This window comes from Chionomys nivalis, chromosome 18 (assembly GCF_950005125.1).
Source record: "Chionomys nivalis chromosome 18, mChiNiv1.1, whole genome shotgun sequence".
Classification (NCBI taxonomy): Eukaryota; Metazoa; Chordata; class Mammalia; order Rodentia; family Cricetidae; genus Chionomys; species Chionomys nivalis.
The window spans coordinates 5,066,089-5,089,898 of NC_080103.1; the positions used below are offsets into that span (position 1 = coordinate 5,066,089).

At 56.6% G+C, this 23,810-nt stretch overlaps 1 protein-coding gene across 4 annotated transcripts; it reads right to left on the reverse strand.

Annotated features, from left to right (window-relative positions):
* Window positions 1–33: 33 nt before the first annotated feature.
* Zbtb7b (zinc finger and BTB domain containing 7B) lies at window positions 34–16,296 on the reverse strand. 4 transcript variants are annotated; one of them, XM_057794047.1, is made up of 4 exons: window positions 16,096–16,296; window positions 15,660–15,758; window positions 2,641–3,812; window positions 34–2,291 (listed from the first exon to the last, which is right to left on the reverse strand). In XM_057794047.1, exons 3-4 carry the CDS (start codon window positions 3,804–3,806, stop codon window positions 1,829–1,831), a joined length of 1,629 nt encoding a protein of 542 aa, XP_057650030.1. In that variant the 5' UTR covers window positions 3,807–3,812; window positions 15,660–15,758; window positions 16,096–16,296; the 3' UTR covers window positions 34–1,828. The 4 variants fall into 4 exon arrangements, with proteins under 4 accessions (XP_057650030.1, XP_057650031.1, XP_057650029.1 ...); XM_057794048.1 differs by lacking the exon at window positions 16,096–16,296 and adding an exon at window positions 15,930–15,958; XM_057794046.1 differs by lacking the exon at window positions 16,096–16,296 and adding an exon at window positions 15,913–15,952.
* Between the last annotated feature and the right edge of the window lie 7,514 nt (window positions 16,297–23,810).

The following is a 23,810-nucleotide window of genomic DNA, read 5'->3' on the forward strand; positions in this document are numbered from 1 at the left end:
AAGTATGAATCTTAAATTATTATTCTTTCTTCCATCGTTTACACCCAAGGTGGGGGCAGGGGGAGATGAAGGGGATGGGGGAGGGGGAAAACGCTTTCCCCCACTAAGGCACTGAGTGGGAAAGCCGCAAGTAGAGAGAGTGGAAGTCACAGTGTCCCCACTCTCTGGGACTAAGCCCCAGGTTTCTCCAGCCCTGGGCTCCCCTATCACCTGAAATGCTAAGATGAGGCCCAGGGCTCCTCACCTCCCTTCTAATATATTACATCATCACTTTTTAAATAGATCCAGGGACTGGTCCCGCCACCCCTCCCTGTTTGACCCCTCCCCACTGTTGGGGGTACCTGGGCAGCTGTGCAAATGGGCATGGAGGTGCATGGGGAGAGGAGAGCACCGGGCCCCTGAACCTGCCCCTTTTAAGGAGGGGGTAGGGCCACCAGGCCAAAGGGGGTAGGGAAATAGTGCAAGGCAGAGCCCAGGCCGCAATGGGGGTCCAGCACCCAGCGAGGAAGGGGTAGGGTGAAGATTCTTCTCCACCCCAGCAGAATTGGTAGTTTAAAATGTGAAATTGGATTTCAACAAGACCATCAGAAGAGGCTATGTACAGAATGGGGGTGGACTCAGTCCTAAGAGCAACGGGCAAGGTCTAAGGAATGGACTCCTTTCCCCTAGGTCTGCTCCTCAGCTCACTTTTCCCAGGGGCAAGTGAGCTGCTTAGCTACCGTGTTGGCAAGGGGGCACCCGTTCACAGGCCAGGATGGCTGGGTGTGACACCAGCTCACTGAAAGTGGTCGCTGCGGGGCGCTCGCCCTTACAGGGCATGGCCACCAGATGGCGCTGGCTTGACCGCTCCCTGCAAGGCTACCTCAACCCCTCACCCCAACCCACACCCAGTGCCTGCCAGCCCGGGGGCGGCGTGAGTCAGGGGCAGCAAGCAGCAGAGGCGGCTCCGGCTTGCACCTGGGCGGGGAGGTGGGGTGGAGAAGAGGGTAAGACGCCCGGCCCGCCCTGCCCTCTGGCCCCAGGGAGGGAGCGCCAGGAACAAGACATTCCCTGCCCCGGGACGCGGGAGGGGAGAGGTGGAGAGCTCCCTTAGCTGGGAGGAGCCCTTATGCTACCCCCAGGGGCGGGCGAACCAATCAAGTCACCCTGCCCCCTTCTCCAGGACCCCATGACTCAGCATTGGAACTGGGTAGAGGGGGGGGGGGACTGGGATGGCTCCGTCCTTACAGGCCCAGTCTCCCCCCGCCCCGCACCCCAATCTTTCAAGCTTCTACCATGTTACCCCCACTTACCCTTCCTTTGCCACCCCCCTTTGCATAATTTACTGCCAGGAAAAGGGAACAGAAACCAGGAAGGAGGGGTCTCGGAAGGGAGGGGCAGTCCACCCCCTCACACACAACCAAAACCCAGGGGGCATGGGAGTGCGGCAAGGCTTTGGTCCCAAGCCCCAGACTCCTAGAAACCCGCATAGCCGAAGTGGGACCCCACAAATCAAAGATAGATTATTGCTTCAATTCCCCAGTAGCAGCTGGGGACAGGGACCCTACCTTTACTGTGTGTGTAAATATATATACGTGTGCAGTGCCTGTGACATACAGATACACACATATAGACATTTCATGTATAACGCCTTGGGTGATCACCCCAATCTAGAGAGCTTGTGCCCCAAAACCTCAGCTTGGAATTGGAATGAAGGCTCTGGGGGGAAAAGGGGTTGATTCTGATGCCAACAAGGCTCAGGATCCCTGACCACTTGTCTTATGTGCTCCCCATTTTGTGGCATGGCATCCCAGGCCTGTGCTGTTCCAGCCTGGCCATTCATCCTCTTTTAAGAGGACTCCATGGCACCTTCAGCCTGTGGTGTGGTAGGTGTCCCCTCCTCCTCCTCCTCAGGGGGCCCTTGCGTAGTGACTGGGGGTCCTGTGGGGGCTGACTGCTCCCAGAATCGGGCCAGAGTGAGGCGGAAGGTGTCCAGGTGGCCATTGGAGAGGTCAAGGCCAGCGGGGGATGGGGCAGTGGTGGAGGGGGGCGGGTAGTGCGGTGGTGCATCATCTTTGCGGCGCCTTCGGGTGCGCACCTCCAGGCAGTTCTGGCCCTTGAGATGGCGCTGCAGGTGGTCCTCCTTGGCGAAAGCCTTGTGGCACAGGTGGCACTCATAGGGCCGGTCCCCAGTGTGCAGGTGCATGTGGTTCTTGAGGTCGTAGCTATGCAGGAAGCGGGCTGGGCAGTGTGGGCACGAATAGGGGCGCTCTCCTGTGTGCTTCCGCATGTGGATCTTCAGCTTGTCATTCCTGGTGCAAGCAGGGGAAAGGATGGCACCGGTCAGGCCTCCAGCCGCTCCCAGGCCTCGTCCCGCTCTCATCCCTCCCTGCTCTTTCCCCAGCACTGCCCCAGGATACTCTTTCTGATTGGCTCCTAGCTTAGTGGGCCCTGCACCACCTGCGCCTCTGTACCCAGACAACCTTCTTGGGCACTAGACAGTTTGCAGGCATCCTCTCTGGTTGCCTCTTTTGGCCTCCCAGCTCGTTCCAGGAACCCGCAAGAGTTCTGGCCCCCCCACTAGAACCATCTGCGGCCACTCTCTCAGATCCCATACCCACCTCAGCCCACTTTGGGCCCTGGGCCCCACTCGGTGCTCACCTGGTGAAGCGGACGCCGCAGACCTCACAGGCGAAGGGCTTCTCACCCGTATGGGTCCTCATGTGGCGTGGCAGTTTGCCTGCTCCGTGGATTATCTTGTGACACACTGGGCACTCTTGGGGCATCTGTGAACGGCGTTTGCGCACCAGCTTGTCTTGGCCATCCAGGCCTGGTGCCAGGGCGTCCTGGTGCAGGGAACTTAGGTAGGCCATCAGGTCAGGATCGATGGTATCTTCATCTGAGCCCAGCTCCTCTGGTGATAGTGAGGGCTCGTTGCTCTGTGTTAGCCCATAGGCTGGGGGATATGCCAGCTCCTCCTCCTCCTCCTCACCCTCGCAGACCTCATAGTTCAGGGGCCCCTCAGGAGGTGAGGCAGCACCCGCGGGAGGACTGTAGCTGTCCCCAAGCCCACTGCCCCCAGTGTTGCCCACTCTACTAACCACCCCTTCTTCTTCGTAGGTCAAGGGATGGGTGAGTACCGTGGGCGGCTCAGGGACCAGATGGTTTGCTCGGGCCCCCTTGGTTTGAAGAAAAGCTTTTCGGGGCTTGCGGCTGCGGCGGGCAACAGGTCGAGGTGGCGGGGGCGGTAGGAGGAGGGGCACCTGTGGAGGGCTATCTTCACCATTGGGCACTCCCGAAGCTGAGGCTGTGGTGGTGGCAGTGGCAAAAGCCTCCAGGTACTGTCGGGCTCGCTCACAGTCATCCTCATCTGGGCTAGGGGCTTCTAGCCCACTGCCTTGTAGAATCTCCATGCAGGCAGCAATGACACAGGGGATTTCCAATAGTCGCGCAGCTTGGAGGACGGCTGGCATGTTGGCGCTGCTGGTTGTCAGCGTGGCTGTGTAGGCAAATTCAAGCAGGGCACCCAGGGCCTCTGGCCCTACAAAGTCCAGCTCACACACGCCGGCCCCTGCTCCTCCAGCAGCCGTCCCGCCACCTCCTCCTGTTCCCATAACCGTACTCCCCCCACCCTCTGTGAAGAGCTTCTTGAAGTAGTGGCTGCAGGCGGCCAGCACAGCCCTGTGGGTGCGGTACTCCAGCCCCTGCGTCCTGATGGTGAGGTCGCATAGATGGCCCAGCTGGCGCTGCTCATTGAGGCAGCTCAGCAGCTCACTGCTGTGGTCTGGGAATGGAATGCCAATCAAATCATCTTCAGGGCTCCCCATCTTCTCCTGCAGGGTCAAGGACAGGGTGAGGTTAGAGCCCTCCTTCCTGTACGGGGAGCTGGCTCTCTTACTGGAGGAGGGCCCCATACTGGCCACTCTTTTAAGTGCCTTATGTTTGTGAGTATCCCATACCCTTCCAAAGTGTGACCTCCTTCTACATCAAGTACAAAGGAACTGCTGTTTGGACAGATGAAGCAACTTGCTTTCCAGGTGAAGTGCCAAGCGAGTAGGGCCACCCGGCAGCCCCAGCCCCACCTCACCTTCCGAAGCCTTGTACTGTTTTAGTCTGCTTCTGGGCAGTCCTGCCTTTCTGCTAGTTTCTAGACAGACCTCCACTTCACCTTCCCTATCCCCTTGTCCTTAAGAACCACTGAGCTGGGCAGTGGTGGCGCCCGCCTTTAATCCCAGCACCCGGGAGGCAGAGGCAGGTGGATCTCTGTGAGTTCGAGGTCAGCCTGATCTACAGCAAGTTCCAAGACAGGCTCCATAGCTACGAAGAAACCATGTCTAAAAAAAAAAAAAAAAGTTTCGGGGGGAGGAGAAGAGGAGTGGGGATAGGGGGAGGGAAGTGGGGGGAGGGCAATATTTGGGAGGAGGGGAGGGAAATGGGAAATGGGGAGCAGGTGGAAATTTTAATTAAAAAAGAATAAAAAAAAAAAGTTTGGGCTTCAGAAAACTAACTAGAAGGACTAGAAGGACATGGTGACACTGGCTTGCTTCAGACATCTGCAAACTGGGGAATGGTCTCTGGTAGAACCTCCTGGTAGCTCTGGTAGAGGCCAAGGAGACTTCAGAATGATAACACACCAAAGTTGTCAGGTAAGGCTTGTCTCGGTTCTGTCACAAGCATACCCTACAAACAAAAGGGACCATCTTCGCCAGATGGTGGTGGGGCTGCACAGGTCTTTAATCCCAGGGGATAGAGGCGGGCAGATCTCTGTGAGTTCAGAGTCAGCCTGGTCTACAGAGTGACTTCTAGGACAGGTAGGAGTACACAGAGAAACTGTCTCAAAAAGCAAATGAAAAAGAGTCATCCTCTTCCTCCTCATGCCCCCGCCCCCAGAAAGCCACCCAAAGTTCATCTTTCCTTCAAGATCCCCGCTCCCCACATCCTCCCTCATGGCCAAGGAGCAGCTACCCGATGCTGGGGTGTCACTGGCGCAGGTACTTCCTGCCCCCCCCAGATAAGCATCACCTCTGTTGCTGAAAGGCCAAGTCCCACTCCTGCCCTCCCCCTTAAACTGTACCATCTCTCTCCCCCGTTCCAGAGGACTCTGCCTCTCCAGAGGCAACCTTAAGTGTTTCACCATCCACAGGGGTGGGGAGGGCAAGGGTTGGAGAGTGGCCTAGTTGAATGACCTTGAACAAATAAGTAAGTCTCTGTGGTGAGGGGCTGGTGTACCAGGCATGGCACAGTGCCTAGCACACAGTAAGGGCTCAGTCAGTGGTCTGGCCAATACTTTCCTGTTACACAAGAAGGGGTTAGGGATACCAAGTGTGGTGGCACACACCTTAAATCCCAGCATTTGGGAGGCAGAAGCAGGTGGATCTCTGTGAGTTTGAGGTCAGCAAAGTTAACTTCCAGGACAGTCAGAGCTCTGTAGAGAGACTCTGTCTCAAACAAAACAAACCAAAACAACAACAACAACCAAACAGGGGCTGGGAAGAGAAGCTGCAAGAGCCCAGGCCATCTGTGCTGACAGGTTCAGTCTAGAACAGTGGTTCTCAACCTGTGGGTCTGGACTCCTCTGGATTCCAGCGGGCGGCACTTTTACAGGGGTCACCTAAGACCTCGGGAAACACAGACATTTGCATTAAACTACAGTTGTGCAGCAGTGATCAGAAGAATCTTATGGCGGGGGTCCCGACAAGGTGAAGGACTTTTAAAGGGTCTCAGCGTTAGGGAGGTTGAGAACCACTGGCCTAGAGCTAACAGAGACTGGAGAGCTGGGCTCAACCAGGCTTAAGTTTGAATTCTTAGCTTTGGTCTTAAGCAAGTGATTTTATCTCTGAGCCTCTTTCCTCATCTTGACACTGGATAATTCCAGCTGACTCCAGGGGTTGAGAGGGGTAAGTGAGGCCAGGTGTGGCAGAAGGCCTGACACACAGTAGGGCTCAGTCAGTAGTTCAGCCTCTGGGTAGATTCCAGTGCACACGGCCCTGCTGGGAGAGTTGTTGGGAGGCAGGTCGGCCTCTCTCCTCCCTGAGGGAGCCAGGGAGCTGCCTGACCTTGGACGAGTCACTTCCTTTGCGCTGAGGCCTAGTCCTCAGTGTAGGTAAAGGCGACAATCCTTAGGGCAAGACCCTCTGACATTCTGCCAGTGTCCTCCCTGACATTCCAACAGCTGGTCAACCCTAGCCATCTATGGGAAAGACTTTTGGGGGGTGGGGGTGGAAGTCAGGGGCTACACATTTGTCGCAGTGGCCGACTTGCTGGCCACCTTCACCACAAAGATGGAGCGCTGTATGAAGTGAACGGGGACCACTTGTCTGCTTGGAAGCGACACCTGGGAACCCTCAATAGCTCACCTGTCCCCACCTTAAGCCCCCAGACCACTTCTCCTCCTAGGGGACCAAGCAGTATGGAGTCCTCTTCCCTCCCCGTACTTTACATATGGTTAGAAAGGCCCCAGGACTTAAGAATAAACAAAAATCAGGTGGGTACCAAGAGTAGAAGCAGCGGCAGTGGCTGCCACTTAAACAGCAGTGGGCACCCTCCTGGGCCCAAGTGCATCATATTCCTCCTAAGGGGCACGGGTGGAGCTATCCTTGCTGTCCATTGGCTGAGCTGGGCATCTGGAGACACGTGGCTCACCCCATCCTTCACCCTCCTTCCCTACCCACTTCACCTATTCCCGTTGGTAAACCTGTCTCCTTTCTCCCACCCCAGGGCTGATCTCCATGGCAACTTGGTATGGCAGGTGCACTGATTGGCTGATCTTGCTATCAGGGCACAGGTCCGAGTGGTTCCCCACCAACTCACTCAGGGCTCAGGCAAGGGTGTTTAGTTCCTTAGGCCCAGATCCAATGCCTATGGCCACAAGGTATCGAGGAAGGACTAGAGAGGCAGATGGCATACAGCGGAGGAGAGGGTGTTCTGGGAAATCCCCTAGCCCTGGCACCCATACCAACTGAGGTGCCACCTGGAACTATGATGGTGCCAACCAGGCCAAGGGGGCACTCCTAGCTCTATCATATGGGAGGAGTTGGTGGGGTGGAGGCCTCCCCTTCTTTCTGCCAGGGTGGGGCACTGGTGCCAGTGTGCCCACCCCACCTTGGGCACCCTTCCCACATCTATATCCCAGAGGGCCCAGTCCCCTTGAGACGCCCCATGTAGGCAGCCCATCCCCACCCAGCCTGGCATGCCCCCTCTTGCTAAGACCTTGTGGGCATGGGTGTGTGTGGTGGTTGGGGGGGGCAGCTGTGCCAGGGAACCAGGCAAGGTCTGTTTGGTCTGTTTGCCTGGTAGGGGAAAGTACTGGGGGCCCCACCCCATCACTCCCCTCTTTCTTGCCACCCCCCCAGGCTCCCCTCATTGTCAGGCCTGCTAGACCGGCCAGGCCAGTGGGCAGCTTTCTTGAAACCAGGCCCTGTGTCAAGCCTGCACCATCTTTGGTGGGGGAAAACTTGAGGGTGACATGGTGAAGGGTGACAAAGATGGGAGTCCCTATGGCCTACCCATCAGTACCAAGAGGCACCTGCCAGAGTATGTCTACCAGACAGCCAAACACAGAGGGTGCTGGCCTACTTGAGAAGACAAAGGCAGCTAGAATCTTCCAGGTGCTGACCTTAGGCAGCTTCCAAACTAGGGCTGAGGGGCTCCAGGGCCAACCATGCCGGTCTGAGCCAGCTGAAGGGCAGGCATAGGAGGCCCTGAATGGGGCAGCCAAGTAAAGCTGGCTCCCCCTTCTCCCCACCTTGGGGATTAGGGGACTGAGGCTTAGTGTGGGGGGCAGCCGACAGAACCAGGATTAGTGGCGTAGAAAATAGATGTGGGCTGATACACAGACGCACAGAGCATCACCCCCCACCCCGCCCCCATTCCAAGGCCCCTTCTCTGCCAGGGAACCAGAGAGGGTGAGGACCAGGCGGAAACACCTTCCTGCTAGGGATGACTGAGACCCAAGACTGCCCAGGGCTCCTGGTGCCTGGGCTGGTCACCCCTCCCCCCTCTTTCTCCTTTCTGCCCCCACCCCCTAACCCCAGCTCCAGCCTCAGGTTCTCTTCCTGTTTTTTTGGAGCGCAGTTTGCACGAAGCTAGGGCTTTGGCCTGTGGCTGGACCAGAAGGATAGGGAAAACTGAACAGACAGTTCAAAGTTCTCGGGGACCCAGGAATCCGTATTCCATGATTCCCTCCAACCTTTCTGGGGCCAAAGGGTCACTGACATCTTAACTGCTCGGTTTCAGGCAGGTGAGGCGGCTGAGCCACATGTCACTGGAGGACTGGAAGAACTTACACAGACAGGGCCAAAAGACAGGTCCTGGGTCCAGGGATGCCCAAGACACTTAAAGGAGCTCTCCTCTGCAGCCCCTCTAAACTTGTACATGTCTTCCCCATCCCCCCATGTGACGCTTCCCCCCCTCCTAACCTCACCACCCCCAGCACTCACACTTCCTGGGGGCCAAGGCGGGGAAGAGAGACCGCAAGCCACGAAGGGGGAAGGAGGCAAGGGGAGTTGGCTGCTTCCCGGTGTGGTGGGGGTTAAGCTCCCACCAGGTCCCGAGCCTGGTGCAGGGCTCCTGATTTGAAGGTTACCACCATGCTCCTTTTCTCTCTAGCATATGGCCCTTTAGCCACCAAGGGGAATGGAACGAGATAAAGATGGCGGAGGAAGGAATGGGGCGCCGCTTCCCCAGCCTCACATCTCCACCTCTGGGGACCCCAGCTCACGGGCAGCCCCTGACTCTCAGCCTTCCTTGTTTGGACCTCTCTGTCAGCCTTCTTCTTTCCACCGGCTGTGGCCTCAGTCTTCCCAGCACAGGATTGAACCTGGGTTCCTTCCTTAGTTCTGATGGGCTTTCTCGTCTCTCCCATCTTGTACCACAGACTGCTGCTAGGAACCATCCTCAGAGATTTTCTTCCCGTCTCCCATCACTTCTCTCACTGACCTCTCCTGAGCCCAACATCAACCGCGCTCCAAGTGTCCCTCTCCAAGCCTGTGCAGGGCAGACACGGCCGAAGAGCCAAATCAAGACCAGGGCTTCTTCCAAAAAGCCTGGTCTTAATGAAGAAATGGTTTAATTTTGGATACCCATACCTGACTTGTGAAGGAAGCAGAGGACCAAAATTTGGGAGCCACTTGGAGAAAAGAGGTGGGAGAGGTAGGGTGCACAGCAAGAGCGGATGTGGGGTAAGGGGGACAGCAAGTGCCTCTCTGCCCGTCAGAGTTTCCAGCCCTGAAGCTACTGGACTTTCCCCAGAAAGTGGCCACCCTGAGCCAGGTAACCATTCACTGGACAGACCCTGGTCATCAGGGTTCCCAGCAGAGTTCGGCTAGCCAGTGCCAGCTCTTAGGGCTAAGGAGACTATTCAAAGTGCCAGGGTCTACCTTGTATCCCCCTCCCCCCAGCCATATCTTTGGCTGGGTAACCAAGCTGGCTGGTAACTCCACACCCGCTTAGCCGCAGGCAGAAACCTGAGCCCCCCCCAAGCCCCAGAAGACACCCCAGCTGGGTCCCTGGAGCCCAGCTCCCTGTAGGCCTGTCCAACCTCCTGACCCGGCCCAGCAAGCAAGCTTCCGTGGAACCCTTCTTCTGCCTTTCTTGGTCCGCTTGGGTCCCTTAGACTCTGAAGCCTCCCCACACTCCAGCGCCTCAGCTCCTCTTCCCTAAAGCCTCCAGTTAAACCTGGGCACCCTCTTCCTAGCCTGTTTTTCAGCCCTCCTCTGACCCTTGGCCAATTCTAGGCCTCCGAGCCTCCCCTGGGGCCTGACCTCCTGAGCCAGAGTAGGGCCTACTCACCTGAACGCTGAGGGGCCTTGCCGGCAACTCCTCCTGGTCCCTGGGGGCAGCACGTTGGGAGGGTGGGGGAGGGATAACTGGGGGGGGCAGGGTGTCTGTTCCCCCACTCCAGCTCCCTCCTTCAAAGGGGCCGCCCACGACCTGGCCCAGTCCCTCCCCCTACAGCCTTAACCCTCTGGGTGCTGTCCCCCTCCCCCAGCTTGGAGGGAGGGGTTACAGAAGAGCTGGCAGCGTGGGAGAGGGCCCAGAGTCTGCCTGCAGTGCCCAAAGCCCCAGCTGTCCCCACCCCCGCCTGTCCTTGCTCAGTCCTAAAAGGGGAAAAAGGTAAGGGGCAGAAAAGGTAGGAGCTAGGCCAGTCCAGGAGGACAGAGGTGAGGAGGAGCAATGGGAGAGGTTGTTGGAGGTGGGACCAGGAGAAGGAAGAAGGGAGGGGAGGGGACAGAAGACAGCAGTGGCCAAATTGGGAGGAGGGAACCTCTGGACAGTCAGTGCCAAGGGTGACAGGTGCCCAGGTCCCAGCCCCTCGGGGTATGTGGGATTAAGGGACCATAAGGAGACCCTCCAGACCCTAGGAAGCCCTTGCCCCTTGCTGGGAGCTGTCCGGATTCTCTTCACCTTGTACCAGGCTGGGGCCCTCAGGGGCTGGGCAAGGCGGCACCCGCCCTCCTCATAGCCTCACCCCAAACCCACTCACATACCACAGTTCCTCGCCAGGGCGCCAGTCCTGCCAACCAGGCCAGGGGGCAGCACTCATGCCAGGACCCCAGTGACCAGGGGGACAGAGCTGGCTGAGGAGGGGTGGACATACTGGGGGAGCTGTAGGCACCGAAAGAGGAAGGAGCTGGGAGGGGGCATCTGCTGGGAAGCTCCTAGCCCCACCCCTTGCGCAAGCTACTGCTCCCCTGGCTGGTTGGGTGGGACCCGCCTGGGCCTGAGGGGCAACTCAGGAAAGCTCTGAGAGGAGATGAGTGGCCACAGAATGTCATGCAACTCCTGGAATTTCTTACTCTTCGGATGAAAGATACCCCAGTGTCCTCCAGAGAGTAGGCCATCCCAGGTCCTAGTAGGCTCAGAGAGAATCACAGAAATGCCCCCTAAGATACCCCCTCCCTGCTGCCTCAACAGCTGCTGGCTCAGTGCCGCTGGCCTGCTGCTCCTCACCGGCTCCCGGCCTGGCTGGCAGCTACCCACCAGGATGCTGGCAGTCCTGCCCGCCTCTCCCTCCTACCCCCTGCTCGCAGTGCCCTATGCCAACTGTGGGCCTGGGGTGGGGGAGGGTCACTTTTATGCCTTGGTGCCAGGCAGGCGGGCCCAGGCCCCTGAGGTCCTATAGATAAGCCCCAGGACCCTGTCCTTAAGCCACCTCCTTAAGAGGAAGCATATTGCTCAGGGCTGATATAGAACGTGGACAGACCTATGAGCAAGTTACTGAAGGATCCACGCCCCAAGGTGGGGACCAGTGTCTCTCCTGTCACCAGGCGCCAATCTTCCAGCTCTCCCCCTGCAAATGCTTGGGCACCAAAGTCCCTGCAATTCCTAAGAGCCCCAGTCTAATGCCTAGAGCTTGTGAGGGAGCAGGGTGGGGCTGCTCCCTGCCCTTTGATCCCCATAAAGGGAGGGAACTAGCCTGGAGGGCAGGGGGGCAAGGGAGGAGTTCACGGGGCCCCTCATTTCCCCTGCCAGGGGCATCAGGGCAGGGTGTGGGCATCTCCTGGGTGGGGCTCATCCTAAGGTGAGGATGGGTAGTATGTCTTAGCATATGAGAGGTGCATGTCAATACGTGGTGTTATATGGGAATGTAATGGTAAGAACAAAGTAAGGAGAATACAGAGGCTCTCTACGTTGCAACCCATCCCAGTCCCAACTTTACCCTTACCCAGAAACACTTTCAGACTCAACCAAATTGAGAGCTCAAAGGACTACAACTCCCAGTGTGCACCACAACTGTTTTACATGTACCTTGGGAGTTGTAGTTCCCTTAAGGGGCCCTGGGTTCTCTTCCCAAGAGCTTAGTGGGTAGGTTAGGGAGAGAATGGTCATGGCCCTCTCCAAAGCACAGCACTATTTAAGAAGAGTAAAAACAGGCTAGGAGGTTCATGGTGGGGAGAGAAGACCCCCTTATTCCAGGCAAAGGGGGAAGAAAGAAGGAAGGAAGGTTGAGAGGATGTCTGTTGAAAGGGGCATATGGGTGGGGAGGAGCTGGGGGGGGTGGAAACAGGAAGGAAATTGAAGCCAGAGACATGAAGTCGAAAGCAAGTTCTTGGGGGAGCCCCACTCTGAGGCGTGGCAGAGACTGGGAAGACATTTATCCTGCCATTCTGGTGACCTGGGAAGGCATAAGAGGAATTAGTGATGTTCAGTGGTATCGAAGTAACGTATTGTGTGTGTGTGTGTGTGTGGGGGTGTTATCGGCTCCATTTGCCCGTCACCAGCCCTCTTTTGCCAAGGGCACCCTCAAACTCTGGGTGCGGTATAGGCCATTTGCTGGGTAGGAAGCCCCGAAGGTCCTTAGGAAAGCTAGAAGGAGAGGGGGAGTTGGGGTAAGGGCCCGATGGCAAGTACACTGAAGGCAGCTGCGGGTTAGGCCCAGGTGTGAGGTCAGCGTAATGGCAGGACAGAGACCTCAGAAGCCTCAGGGAGGAGTGAGCTAATGTCCCTGTGCCACCTGCTTCCACCCATCTCAGGCTATCGGCCAGAAGAGGGAAACCTTCTCTGGCCTCACTGAGGCATTTGCTGAAGATTTCCTCCTGGACTAGAGGCCTATCAACATAAAATATGGCCTCGTAGGGAGCCAGATGGCCACTGGGTATCTCCCTGGTAGAGATGGGCAAGAGGACAGCTTTGAAGACACTTTTTTCTGAGTTTCCCAAAGTTCTGTGACAAATGCTGACAGGCCACAAGATTACTGCCAAGGCCTGCGCTTGGCTAAGTGGTGGTAGTGGGGTCTTTCTTGGTCCTCCAGTCCTTGGTGGCGGACCCAAGTCATTCTGTCCCCTTCTCCCCAGTCCCCCAGGCCTGCATTGGCACCTGGCCGCTTCTGTGTTGGCAGGACTGGAGGGGGGGGCAGCAAGGCAACTTCAAACTGTCCGGGCAAAACGTCAAGTTTACTCACGAGTTTACTCAGCAGGAGGGGGAGAGGCCAGAGCAGGCACACCCCATGCCAGGGTCCTATCCATCTGCCTGTCTCCACCTTCCTCCCCCACCCTCGTTTCAGCCCTAGGCCAAAACAGGCACAAGCCCCAAGGCCTGGTGGCAGGGCTGTCTTAGCTCTCAGGAAGGTCAGAGAGCCAAGCAAGCTGGAGGCAGGAAGCCCTGAAGCAGGCCCAGAGGCTTCTATCAGAGGGCACTGCCCTGCCTGGAGCCCATTTATTCCCCATCTCAGGTCCTTGGCCTTGTGCCAAAAGAACTGGGCCTCTCAGCCATCTAGAAGAGGGCCTTGCCTCCTCCACCTGAGCAGTCTGTTGGGCCAGTAACTTCTGACCCCAAAGTCCACTCCTGGGCTGGGCCTCGGGTACCAACATGATGCCATTCAGGATCCCATTCATCTTACCCTTGGCCTGGAATGGGGGGCCAGCACTCTATCTGACCTACTTCCCTTTCCTCCCCACCTGTTTTCACTCTCAGCTTCTCTCCCCAAGCCTTCACTGTCCCCACCCCAGAGGTGCTCCACCCCCCCTTGCCTCCTGGGTCCCCTCCCCCACTCTTCCCCAGGGTGCCAAGTGCAAGCACACAAAGGGCCCGATGGTGCATTGTTAGCCCAGCCCCCGCTGCCCGCCGCACCCTCCTGGGGCAGGCACTAGACCAAGGAGGAGCTGGGGGCGGTGGGTGCCAGGGGGCACCATGGGGAAGGGGAAGACGGCAGCACCTGTCTCCCAGACACTGGAACCGTATCACCTGGACTGAGTAGCGGTGAGAAGGGCCCATTAGAGCAGGCTTGTCTTCTTCACCTGAGCCTAGTGGGCACTGCTTTCTTCCCCAGAGCCCCTTTCTGGCAATATTAACCCCTTCCTGACCCCAGGCTGGGGGGGAGGTGCCAAGGGAGGGGACAGTGTCTGGGGGTGTCAGCAGGCAGCAGCGTGCCTACAGCAACCATGTAACAGAGGCACGCTGGGGGAGCTGGGGTCCCGGGGGCCAGGGACAAGAAGCACTGGCAGAGATTTCTCCCTGTTTCATCAGCTGCTCCAGGGGGAGCCCCCTGTCCTTCTCCCCAGTTGCCACTAAGGAGGAACACTAACTACCATCCAAACCCAGTCACAAATATGCCCTTCTCCAGCCCAGCACAATACTTATGCCCAGTATCTCTTCCCAATCTAATGTCCACTCCATGCCAGCTCTATAAACAGTGCCAGGAGGGTACAGGGGTGACCAAACCAGTTGGTGTGTGGGGGGTAGCAAAACGCAACCCCATAATCCTCCAGGCCTTAGTGCCCCCCCAAAACACACACTCCCTTGGGGAACAGAGAGTTCCTATCTTGGTTTAACTCCTCACTTACCAATCTGGCTCCCCCAACCATTGATAAACGGTCCCCTTCTCTAGGAATAAGTTGGGGCAAGAAGAAATAGCTGCGCTGACTCATTCCCATTCTCAGCTGCAGCTAGGGGTCTCCAAAGCATTCGGGCGGGGGTCAATTCAAGAACGCCCTCCACCTGGCCCGGAAGCCAGGACAGCTTGCCGGTCTCCCCCTCTCCCCAGCACCCACTTCCGGTGTCCCAAACTAGGTCAGCAGTGCTCGTTTCCTGTGGGTCAGCTAGCACCGGCGCCTCTGCCCCTCCCCTGCTCCGGACCCAGGCTCCCCGCCTTACCCCCGCCCCCCAGGGCGCCCCGAGGTCTCACCACGTCTCAGCCGCCCTTTGATACATGGGGGATGTGCGGGGCGGGGGGCAGGGGACCCGCCCTCTCTCCAAACACTAACAGGGCCGGGGCGCCTGGGCAGGCACGTGTCCGGGCACAACCCGCTGCCCACGCTGCCCCCCCCACTCCCACCCCCCCTCGCTCTGGCCAGGACACGTCGCTCTCTTACTTGGGTGGGGTGGGAGGAGGGGAGAGAAAGCTGGGAATGGAAAGCAGCGCCCCCCACCCCTTTGAATGGCCACCCTCTGCCAGCGGCGCGCACTAGGTTTCTACCACACGGCGACCCCCGCTCTGGTTAGGGCAGGTGCGCCGGCGCCGGCGGCAAAACGGTGGTAGGTAGAGTTCTTATCACCCACCCGCGCGCTGGAGGAGTTGTGAGAGCAAAGGCTGACTTTGAAAAGGTGGCGGTGGGGTTGCAGCTTGAGAGAAGGGAATGTGATTGCGGAGCGGGAGGGGCAGAGGGGTTGTTCTGCCGAGCCGCACTACCGCTGGAGAGACGACGCGGCTCTGGAAGCGCAAGAAACCGAATAGTCCAGCCGGTAACTTTCCCCCCTGAGTCGCAGTTCCTCCCGCCGCCCCCCAGCTCCCATGCCACTGGCCTGGCTCCAGCCCACCGCGCCAGGGGGGCGCGGAGCATGGGGGGGGGGGCACGCGTTGTCCTAGTTAGAGTCCGTCAGCATTTCCATTCCCTCCGTTCGGTCGGGCTTGGGGTCTTCCCCCTAAAGTCACGGAGGCGACTGGGAGAAGTTCAGCGCAGCTCACCCCCTCTCCATCCCGTAGCTTACAGTCTGTCTGATATTAGAAGTGCAAAGAAAGTTTCTGGAGACCCTCCGCCCAGAGTTGGGGGGGAGGCTGTAGTTCTCTACCTTTTCCTCCAAGTTAAAAACCAATTCCAAAGACCTAGGAAAGCTATAGGGAATGCGACTGTTTGAAATCTGGTGTGTGTGTACAGGGGTCTCACAGGACGCACGAAGGACACTGCAGTACGCTCGAGTCTAGTGGACCCCGAGCCAAGGGACAAAAAGTAGGGTTCACTTACCTCTCAGCCGTCGGGTCCTCTCGCTGGAGCTGCAGATGCAGAGTGTGGGAAGAAGCGCGTCCCCCGCCAGGCCCGGGGGCTTGGGGCCCTGCTCCGGTCCTGGTCAGAAGGCCGCGGTCAGTGGCTCGCCGCTCGTTGCTGGGGGGCTCCTCCTCCGCCACCCTTTGCCTCCTCCTGCTGCCCGCCCCCCCTTGGCCGCGGAGAGCCGTACATTCACCTGGCTCCCACCCGCCCCCCCCAGGGCCCGCCTCACCTGTCTTGCTGTCTCACCTGTCCTCCCGCTTGCTTTCCCCCCATCCCTCCCCTCCCTCCCCCCGCCCCTGCCACCCCCAAACTCCCCCCCCACCCTTAGCAACACCCTCTGTCACTTCCTGGTTTTTCATCCGCCCCCCCCAGGCACCCCCTCCCTCCGCCCAATAAGGACATAAACTTCCACCTCTTCCAACAGCTAGTTCCAGTAGAGAGCATATGGATTCCTCCCTCCTTTTCGCCCCCTTCCTCCGAGCTCTTACTTCGCTCCCAGAGCGTTTCCCACCCTTTTCCTTTCCCTTCTTTCCTTCTATCTCCCTTCACCTGCCGCGATCCCTCTCCCTCTCTGCTTTCTACCACTATTTCCTCCAGTCCACCTTAACTGGAGCTCCGCCTCTGACCCCCGTCCAGCCCTCTGCTGCTGGCCAGCTCCACCCCCTGCACGCCACCGCCCTGCCCGCCCATTGGCCTGAACACCCGCCTATCCCATTTGGGACGCGCCTAGGGTTCTTCCAGGGAGTGGGTGGAGCTTGGGGCTGGCCTGAGACCAGAAGGGGAGGGAGGCCGAAGACTGTCCGCAGTGGCCAGGGAGCGGAGCAACCCCCTCAGGGACTTCCTCTCCTTCGAGAGGGGCTTCTGCGGGCTCGGCACCTGCGGAGGGAAGGGCAGGAGATGTTACTGATAGGCTGCGTGGGGAAGGAGTGGGGTCCCGCCAGGGTCTTTAATCAGGTCAGAGCCCCAGGAGGGAAGGGGAGAAGGCCACTGGACGTTCAGCTGCGGCCCCTGGGCCCATCCCCCGCAGAGGGAGCGGGGGAGTTGAGGCGGCCAGCACTCTGCGTCCCTCCCCACGCGTGTCGGCGCCCCGCGGGGAGGGAACGGTGCCCGGGGCAAGGAGCCTCTGCGCTCTAGCCAGTGCCCGTAGCTGCCTTGGCATTTTCGAAGGGGAGGGACCGAGTCTGAGAAGGGGAAGGGGGAGGTGCGCTCCCTCCCGGGCTCCCGCCTGTTCTTTAGTGGAGGAACAGACCCCCACCGCGGAGGGACGTCTTGTCTCCGACACCCTGGTGACGATCGAGGCCTGGGTGTCTTAGGACGTCTGTTTGTGTGTAACTGGAAAGGATCAGCGTTCTTATTTCAGTGCCCGGCCAACAGAGAAAGGTAGCCTTTGAGGGACGCTTCCAACTGGGCCGGCGGTGCTACGTACCCCAAAAGGGCCCCTCCCACTGCTTTCAAACGGAATCAAATCCCGCTCTCTAGGGCCAGGTTCGGCTTCGCAGCAGCAGGCCAGGCCGAACCGGGTCGGACTTGTCCTTCCTTCCCAGCCCCCTCCGCAAAGGGCCTCCCTCCCTTTCCAGCAGGTGGCTCCGCAGGACACCAGCTCAACCTGTTGGACCACAATGGGCGGCGCCAGGGGGGCCCTGGCCCTCACCCGGGCTGACCCGGGATCCCCGAGCAGGGGGAGGGGCGGAGTCGGTCCTTCCCTCCCTCTTTCTCCTTCTCCCCCTTACGTGACTCAGCCTAGAGGCTGCCGTTCTGCCCCTCAGCCAGGGGCGGAAAGTGTGAGGCGCCCCGGAGGGCCGAGGCCAAACCAAACAGCCCCCCATCCCAGACATTATCTCACTGGAGAATTAGGGGGCAATAGGGACCAGTGGCTAGCAGTAGGCATGGGGAGCTCTGGCTCGAGTAATCCGCTCCGGGTTTTCCTATCGTCCACCCCCCCCACCCCCGCCCTGGGTCCAGTCTGATCTTTGCTCCGGGTTTTCTTAGCTCCTGGTGTTTCCAGTCGGGAGGATTCCGAGCTAGAATCCTGGTCCGTACTGGGGTTTTTCCCTCCATCGCTGTCAGGGTCTTGCAGACCAGGAAACGGGCCGAGCCCGGGACAAGGCAGCAGCGCTCGATGCCTAAGTAAAATGGGGGGGGGGGGGTTGCTTTCACAAGAAGGGTACAAACACCTAGATAAAGGATTTGGGGGAGGGTAGAAAAGTGGCCCAGGACTCCAGAAAGGAAAGGCGAAGATCTGGTCACTAGCTCCTTGGGAACCGAGACACACCTGCCGTCCCGCTGGAGTTGCGTCTCACTCGACACAACCCGGATCTTTTGCGGCTTGATTACCACTCTCCAGCAGTCCTGGAAATCTACTGTTAGCTCCTCAGTGGCTCTTTTCCAGGTTTTCCTTTTTCTTGTGGTACAAATAGTTCCCTTTCATGTTGGGGGGGCGACTTGAAATTCCTGCCTACTATCCAACTTTGGGTCCTAACTGCCAAACCGGAGACAGAAAAGACCTTAAAGCGCTGGTGGTGCCCCATCCCCTTACAGGGAGCCTGCACCCCACAATCCCAATCTCCTATACATCTGAACTGGTACTGGGAACTGGAAGGCAAGTGTGGGGCCTACAGGGGCCCCTGATAAGCGCCCCCTTCTTCACGCTCAGACTTAAATCTTCAGGCAACTTTCTAGATTCTAGACTTTAATGTCTAGAAAATAGGTGAGTAAATACCCCGAGAGTGAGGTGTTTATCCTGAGAAGGATAAAAGCCCTAGCAAGAAGGACTTTATACCTAAGGCTGGGGACAGCGACTCTGAGTGGCGACCTGGTTACGAGACTGGCTGGTCCAAGTACACCGGAGTGGCTGCTGAGCAGTTACGGGGCTTGTAGAGTCCTGGAGAACGAGTGCAGTTGGCTGCTGGAGGCGAGGTTCTCTTTTGCAGGGTTCTAAAGTGAGTCTGGGGGCCCGTTTCTGGTTGTGGGGGTGGGGGGCTGAGCTGAAAGCAGCTCCTCTGCCTGCACCAGGCGCCCACCTATGCTCTGCTCCCCCGCCCCTTTCCCGCGGCTGCCTCCGCTTCCCTCGAAAAACCCGCCGCCCAGGAAACCGCTGGGGGCGCTCAGACCGCAGCCCCCTCCCTGCCGCCGCCCCCCAGAACCCCTACCGCGACCGCCCAACCCACCTAAAGGGGCGGTGGCTGCCAGGGGTACTCCCTCCCGCCGACTCCCCCCACACCTGCGGGTAGCACTATTTATAACTGCGCGCCTATTCTGGGCCTCTCGGCTGGAGCCCGCTGCAGCGCTGTGCTAATCGCCGCTGGGATCTCTGTGCCCCCCAGGGCTAGGGGTGGTAAATTTAGCTTCAGGAAGCTCCGGGGAACGTTTTCCAAAACTCTGCGTCCCAAAGCAGGCAAAACAGAACCCCTCTGCGCGCAGCCTGCTTCCTACTCGCCACCAGGTGGCGCAAAGCTCCTAAATCCCAGCCAGCTAGGGGTGTAGGGTAGCGGTCCTGAAGGCCGGGCCGTGTGGCCAAGGGGCTGTGGATGGTTCCAGATTCGAAACTTCAGGAGGATGAAAGACTCTGGAGTCCGACACCTAGAAACGGGGTCTGGGGGGGGGGGCTTCTGCATATGGAAGGAGAAATTCATATGTAAACGAAATACAAAGTGATTCCTTGGGAGGGTGTTAGTGCCGTGGTCCGTCCGTGATTGCCAGCCTCTCCCCTCCAGTGTCTCTCGTCTGCTGTGGAAATGTGGGACTGTGGCCCCCTCAGCCCTCAAACTCATTTTATTGTGATCCCTTTCTTACTTCTGTGTGTCCCGTCCCCACTTCATCTCCATTCCAGCCAAGGATCCAAATGTGATGTAATCTACAGAAAAACTTTTCTCTTACTGGGATACTTGAAGGTCATTTTTAACTTGTTGGTCTGGTCTGTTCCATTTCAACCCCAACTATTCCCCTAACCCTTGGGGCTGCTAGGGGCCACAAGGAGCCCAGGGGTAAGCTGCAACTCCCCTGTGTTGGTATCTTGTTTCCCTGCCCACCTTATTCCTGGCATGAGCTCCTGAAGCAATAGCTTGGGTGTTCAAGACCCAAGCAGCTCTTTTTGGGAGAGAGCACTGGGAGAAGTTGCCATATTTCCTTTTCCCTTCTAGAAGAATGGGGACGTTGTTGATCAGGAAAACTAGTCTGGATGGTTAAACAAAAGGTATTTAGCACTGGGTGGTGGTGGTGCAACCTTTAATCCCAGCACTCAGGAGGCAGAGGTAGGCAGATCTCTGAGTTCCAGGCCAGCCTGGTTTACAGAGAGAGTTCCAGGACAGGCTCTAAACAGAAACCCTGTCTCGAAAAACAAAAAACAAACAAACAAAAAAGTTGATCCAAGGAGCTAAGGACACAGTGAGCTTCGCGGGAAACAGGTTCAGTTTAGGAGGGCCTCCACACTTGCAGGGCGCTGCCAAGGCAGTTGAACCATTTCTACCAGAAGAGGAGACAGATTAATGAGGAACCCTCGTTTTGGTTGTTTTCTTTTTATTTAGACAGGAATCTTACTATATTGCCCATGTTGTTCTCTAATTCCAGAGTCAGCCTCCAGAACAGGTGGGGAAACAGATGTGTGCCAGCCTGGCAAGCCATAAAGCTGAGATCTGCAAGTGTGGGTTCACCGAGTTCTATAAAGAGCCTTGTCCTCTAACCTTAGGATAAATCACTTCACCTCTTTAGGCCTGCTTCTTCAAATTAATGTGCTATAATTACCTTTGTTATCTTGCCTACTTTTGCTGTGTACATATGTGTGCACATTTTGTCTGTTGCTTGGTTCTGAGATAGGGTTTCACCAGCACACTCGAGCCTGCCTGTTGTTTTGGTGTACTTTTGCTCCTAAACACACAGACACAAGTATGGAGGTCAGAGGACAACTCGCAGGAGTTGGCTTCCTCCTTTCATCATGTGGGCCCAGGGGACTGAGTTGACCAGCCTTGACAGCAAGTACCCTTATCTCCTGAGCCATCTTACCAGCCCCAAAGTATACTTAAAAAAAAAAAAAAATACTGGAGCCAGGCACTTGGGAAATGCAGGCAGATTTATATGACTTTGAGACCAATCTCATCTTCCAGGTTGGAAAAACTACACATTGAGGTTTTTGTTTGAAAAATGTTGTTTTTTGTCATCTGGGCAGTGGTGGCACACACCTTCAATTCCAGCACTCAGGAGACAGACAGGTGGCTCTCTGTGTGTTGAAGTCCAGCCTGGTCTACAGAGTAAGTTCCAGGACAGCCGGGGCTGTCCAGAGAAACACTGTCTTGAAACAAAAACCAATTATTTTGGTCTTGTTTGAGACAGGGTGGGTCACTCTTTGGGCCAGGCTGGTTTTGAACTTACTGTGTAGCCCATGCTAGCCCCAAACTGGAGGTAATCCTCTCGCTTTCACCCCCAGGCACTGGATTATAAACCTGAGCCACCACACCCAGCTAAAGGAGAGGTCTTTGAGAAGAGTCTAGAAGGGGTTTCTAGACCGGGTGACATGTCTTTCCGCTGTAAGCTTCCCCAGCTGCTGCTCTCCTTGGGCCACTCTTCATTCTTTTCCTTCCACCAGCTCCCCACTACCTATCTGGCCACTGCGCACAGCCCTGGCCTCTGCTCTATCCACCACTTCCCTAGCCACCATCCTCTCCTCTGGCAAAAGCCTTTGTGCTCAGACTTCTGACTCTGGGGTCCACTTCCAGGCACTGCCCCACTTAATTCAAGGACGATTTAGAGGGAAAAAAGGCAGTGGGCCAGGGCTGAATTAGGAAAAAGAGGAGCTGGCCAGCAGAATGCAGACTCTAGAGGAAGGAGAGGCACTGGCGCGGCCCTCTCCCCCTCCTTTCTACCAGCAGCTTCAGACCTCCCTATTCCATCTGCAGTGCTGGGTGGGGTGGGGGATGGGTGAGATGGAGGGTTCAGAAGGAGCCAGGTGGCAGTTCTGTCCTGTAGTTTTGGTTATTTGGAAGGGTACTGAGCAGATATGGTGGTTTTTCTTTCTAATTCCAGGACTGGAGAGGCTGAGGCAGGAGGATTGCTACAAATTTGAAGGCAGCTAGGACTCAAAAATCAAAGAAAGAAAGAAAAGGGCACTGATCAGCAAGGCTGGAACAATCACGACTTGCAGTAAGAGCTCTAGGACCACAGCCCGTGGTGACACGCGCCTTTGATCTCAGTACTGGGGGAGGGGTCAGAGACAGACAGATCTAGGCCTCTGGCAGCAGATGGGCAGCACACTTCTCTTACTGCTGCGCTCGCTCTGGCCCCACAGTGGACTAGTAAATGATCCTGTTTTCCTTTTGAAAAAGAAAAACGGAAAAAGCATGCGTCTGTAGTCCCAGCCTTGTGGAAGTTTTAAGAAGAAAAAGGAAGCGCTAAATGTACGGTTAAGATGTCCTAGTACACAGCTAACACAGGAAAGGTAAGGTCCAGGACTAGAGAAATGGCTCAGTGGTTAAGAGCACTGCCTGCTCTTCCAAAGGTCCTGAGTTCAATTCCCGGCAACCACATGGTGGCTCACAACCACCTGTAATGAGATCTGGCGCCCTCTTCTGGCCTGCAAGCATGAATGTAGGCAGAATACTGTATACATAATAAATAAATCTTTTAAAAAAAAGGTAAGGTGTAGAGCACCGTGCATAGTATGTCAACCAACCATGAGTAAACACGCCAGGTCAAAAGCCAGTCATGGTGGATCATGCCTGTAATTACAGCACTCAGGAGGCTGAGGCAGGGGGATGGTGGTGGTGGGATTTTTTTACTCTTTACTCTTGATGGGTCCGCCACCCACCTCCCAAATCACACAGTCTTTTTTTTTAATTTTTTTTTTGGTTTTTTTTTTTTTTTTTTTTTTTCGAGACAGGGTTTCTCTGTGGTTTTGGAGCCTGTCCTGGAACTAGCTCTTGTAGACCAGGCTGGTCTCGAACTCACAGAGATCCGCCTGCCTCTGCCTCCCGAGTGCTGGGATTAAAGGCGTGCGCCACCACCGCCTGGCTTATTTTTTATGGTTCATTTAACTTTTTATTTTATGTGCATTGGTGTGAGGGTGTCAGATCCCCTGGAACTGAATCTTCAGACAGTTGTGAGCTGCCATGTGGGTGCTGGGTATTGAACCCAGGTCCTCTGGAAGAGCAGTCAGTGCTCTTAACCACTGAGCCATCTCTCCAGCCCCTCCCCCCCCCACACACAGAGTCTTATTACTTAGAAACGCCTGACCTTAGCTTGGCTTGTTTCTTGACAGCTTTTCCTAAATTAATCTTCTACCTTGCTCTGGGCTCTCTCCTTGTCTTACTTTCACTCTCACTCCTTGACACACACACACACCTTGACACACACACACACACACACCTTGACACACATTCATACACACCTTGACACACATTCATACACACCTTGACACACATTCATACACACCTTGACACACATTCATACACACCTTGACACACACACCTTGACACACATTCATACACACCTTGACACACACACACACACACCTTGCTGGGGATTACAGAGCCTAGACAAGTTAGGTAAGCAGCATTCCAGTGCTCACTATATCTCAAATTCTTTTTTTTTAAAGATAGATTTCTTTTTTTTTTTTTTTTGTTTTTCGAGACAGGGTTTCTCTGTGGCTTTGGAGCCTGTCCTGGAACTAGCTCTGTAGACCAGGCTGGTCTCGAACTCACAGAGATCCGCCTGCCTCTGCCTCCCGAGTGCTGGGATTAAAGGCGTGCGCCACCATCGCCCGGCTAAAGATAGATTTCTTATGTAGTCATGGGTAACTTGGAAGTATACAGCCAGGATGGTGATACTTATGTCTCAGGAGCTTCCTGAGCACCCAACCATATAGTCTTCCTCCCTTTCTTGTTCATTTTTGGGGTGTGGTTTTGAGATAGGGTTTCTTTCTATAACAGTCCTGGCTGTCCTGGAACTCACTCTGTAGACCAGGCTGGCCTGGAACTCAGAGAAATCCATCTGCCTCTGCCTCCCAAGTTCTGGGATTAAAGGCGAGCACCTCCATGAACCAATGAGTATTTCTTTACAAAGTATTTATTTATGCTGGGCATGGTGGATCATGCCATTAATCCTAGTACTTGGAAGGTAGAGGCAAGTGGATCTCTGTGA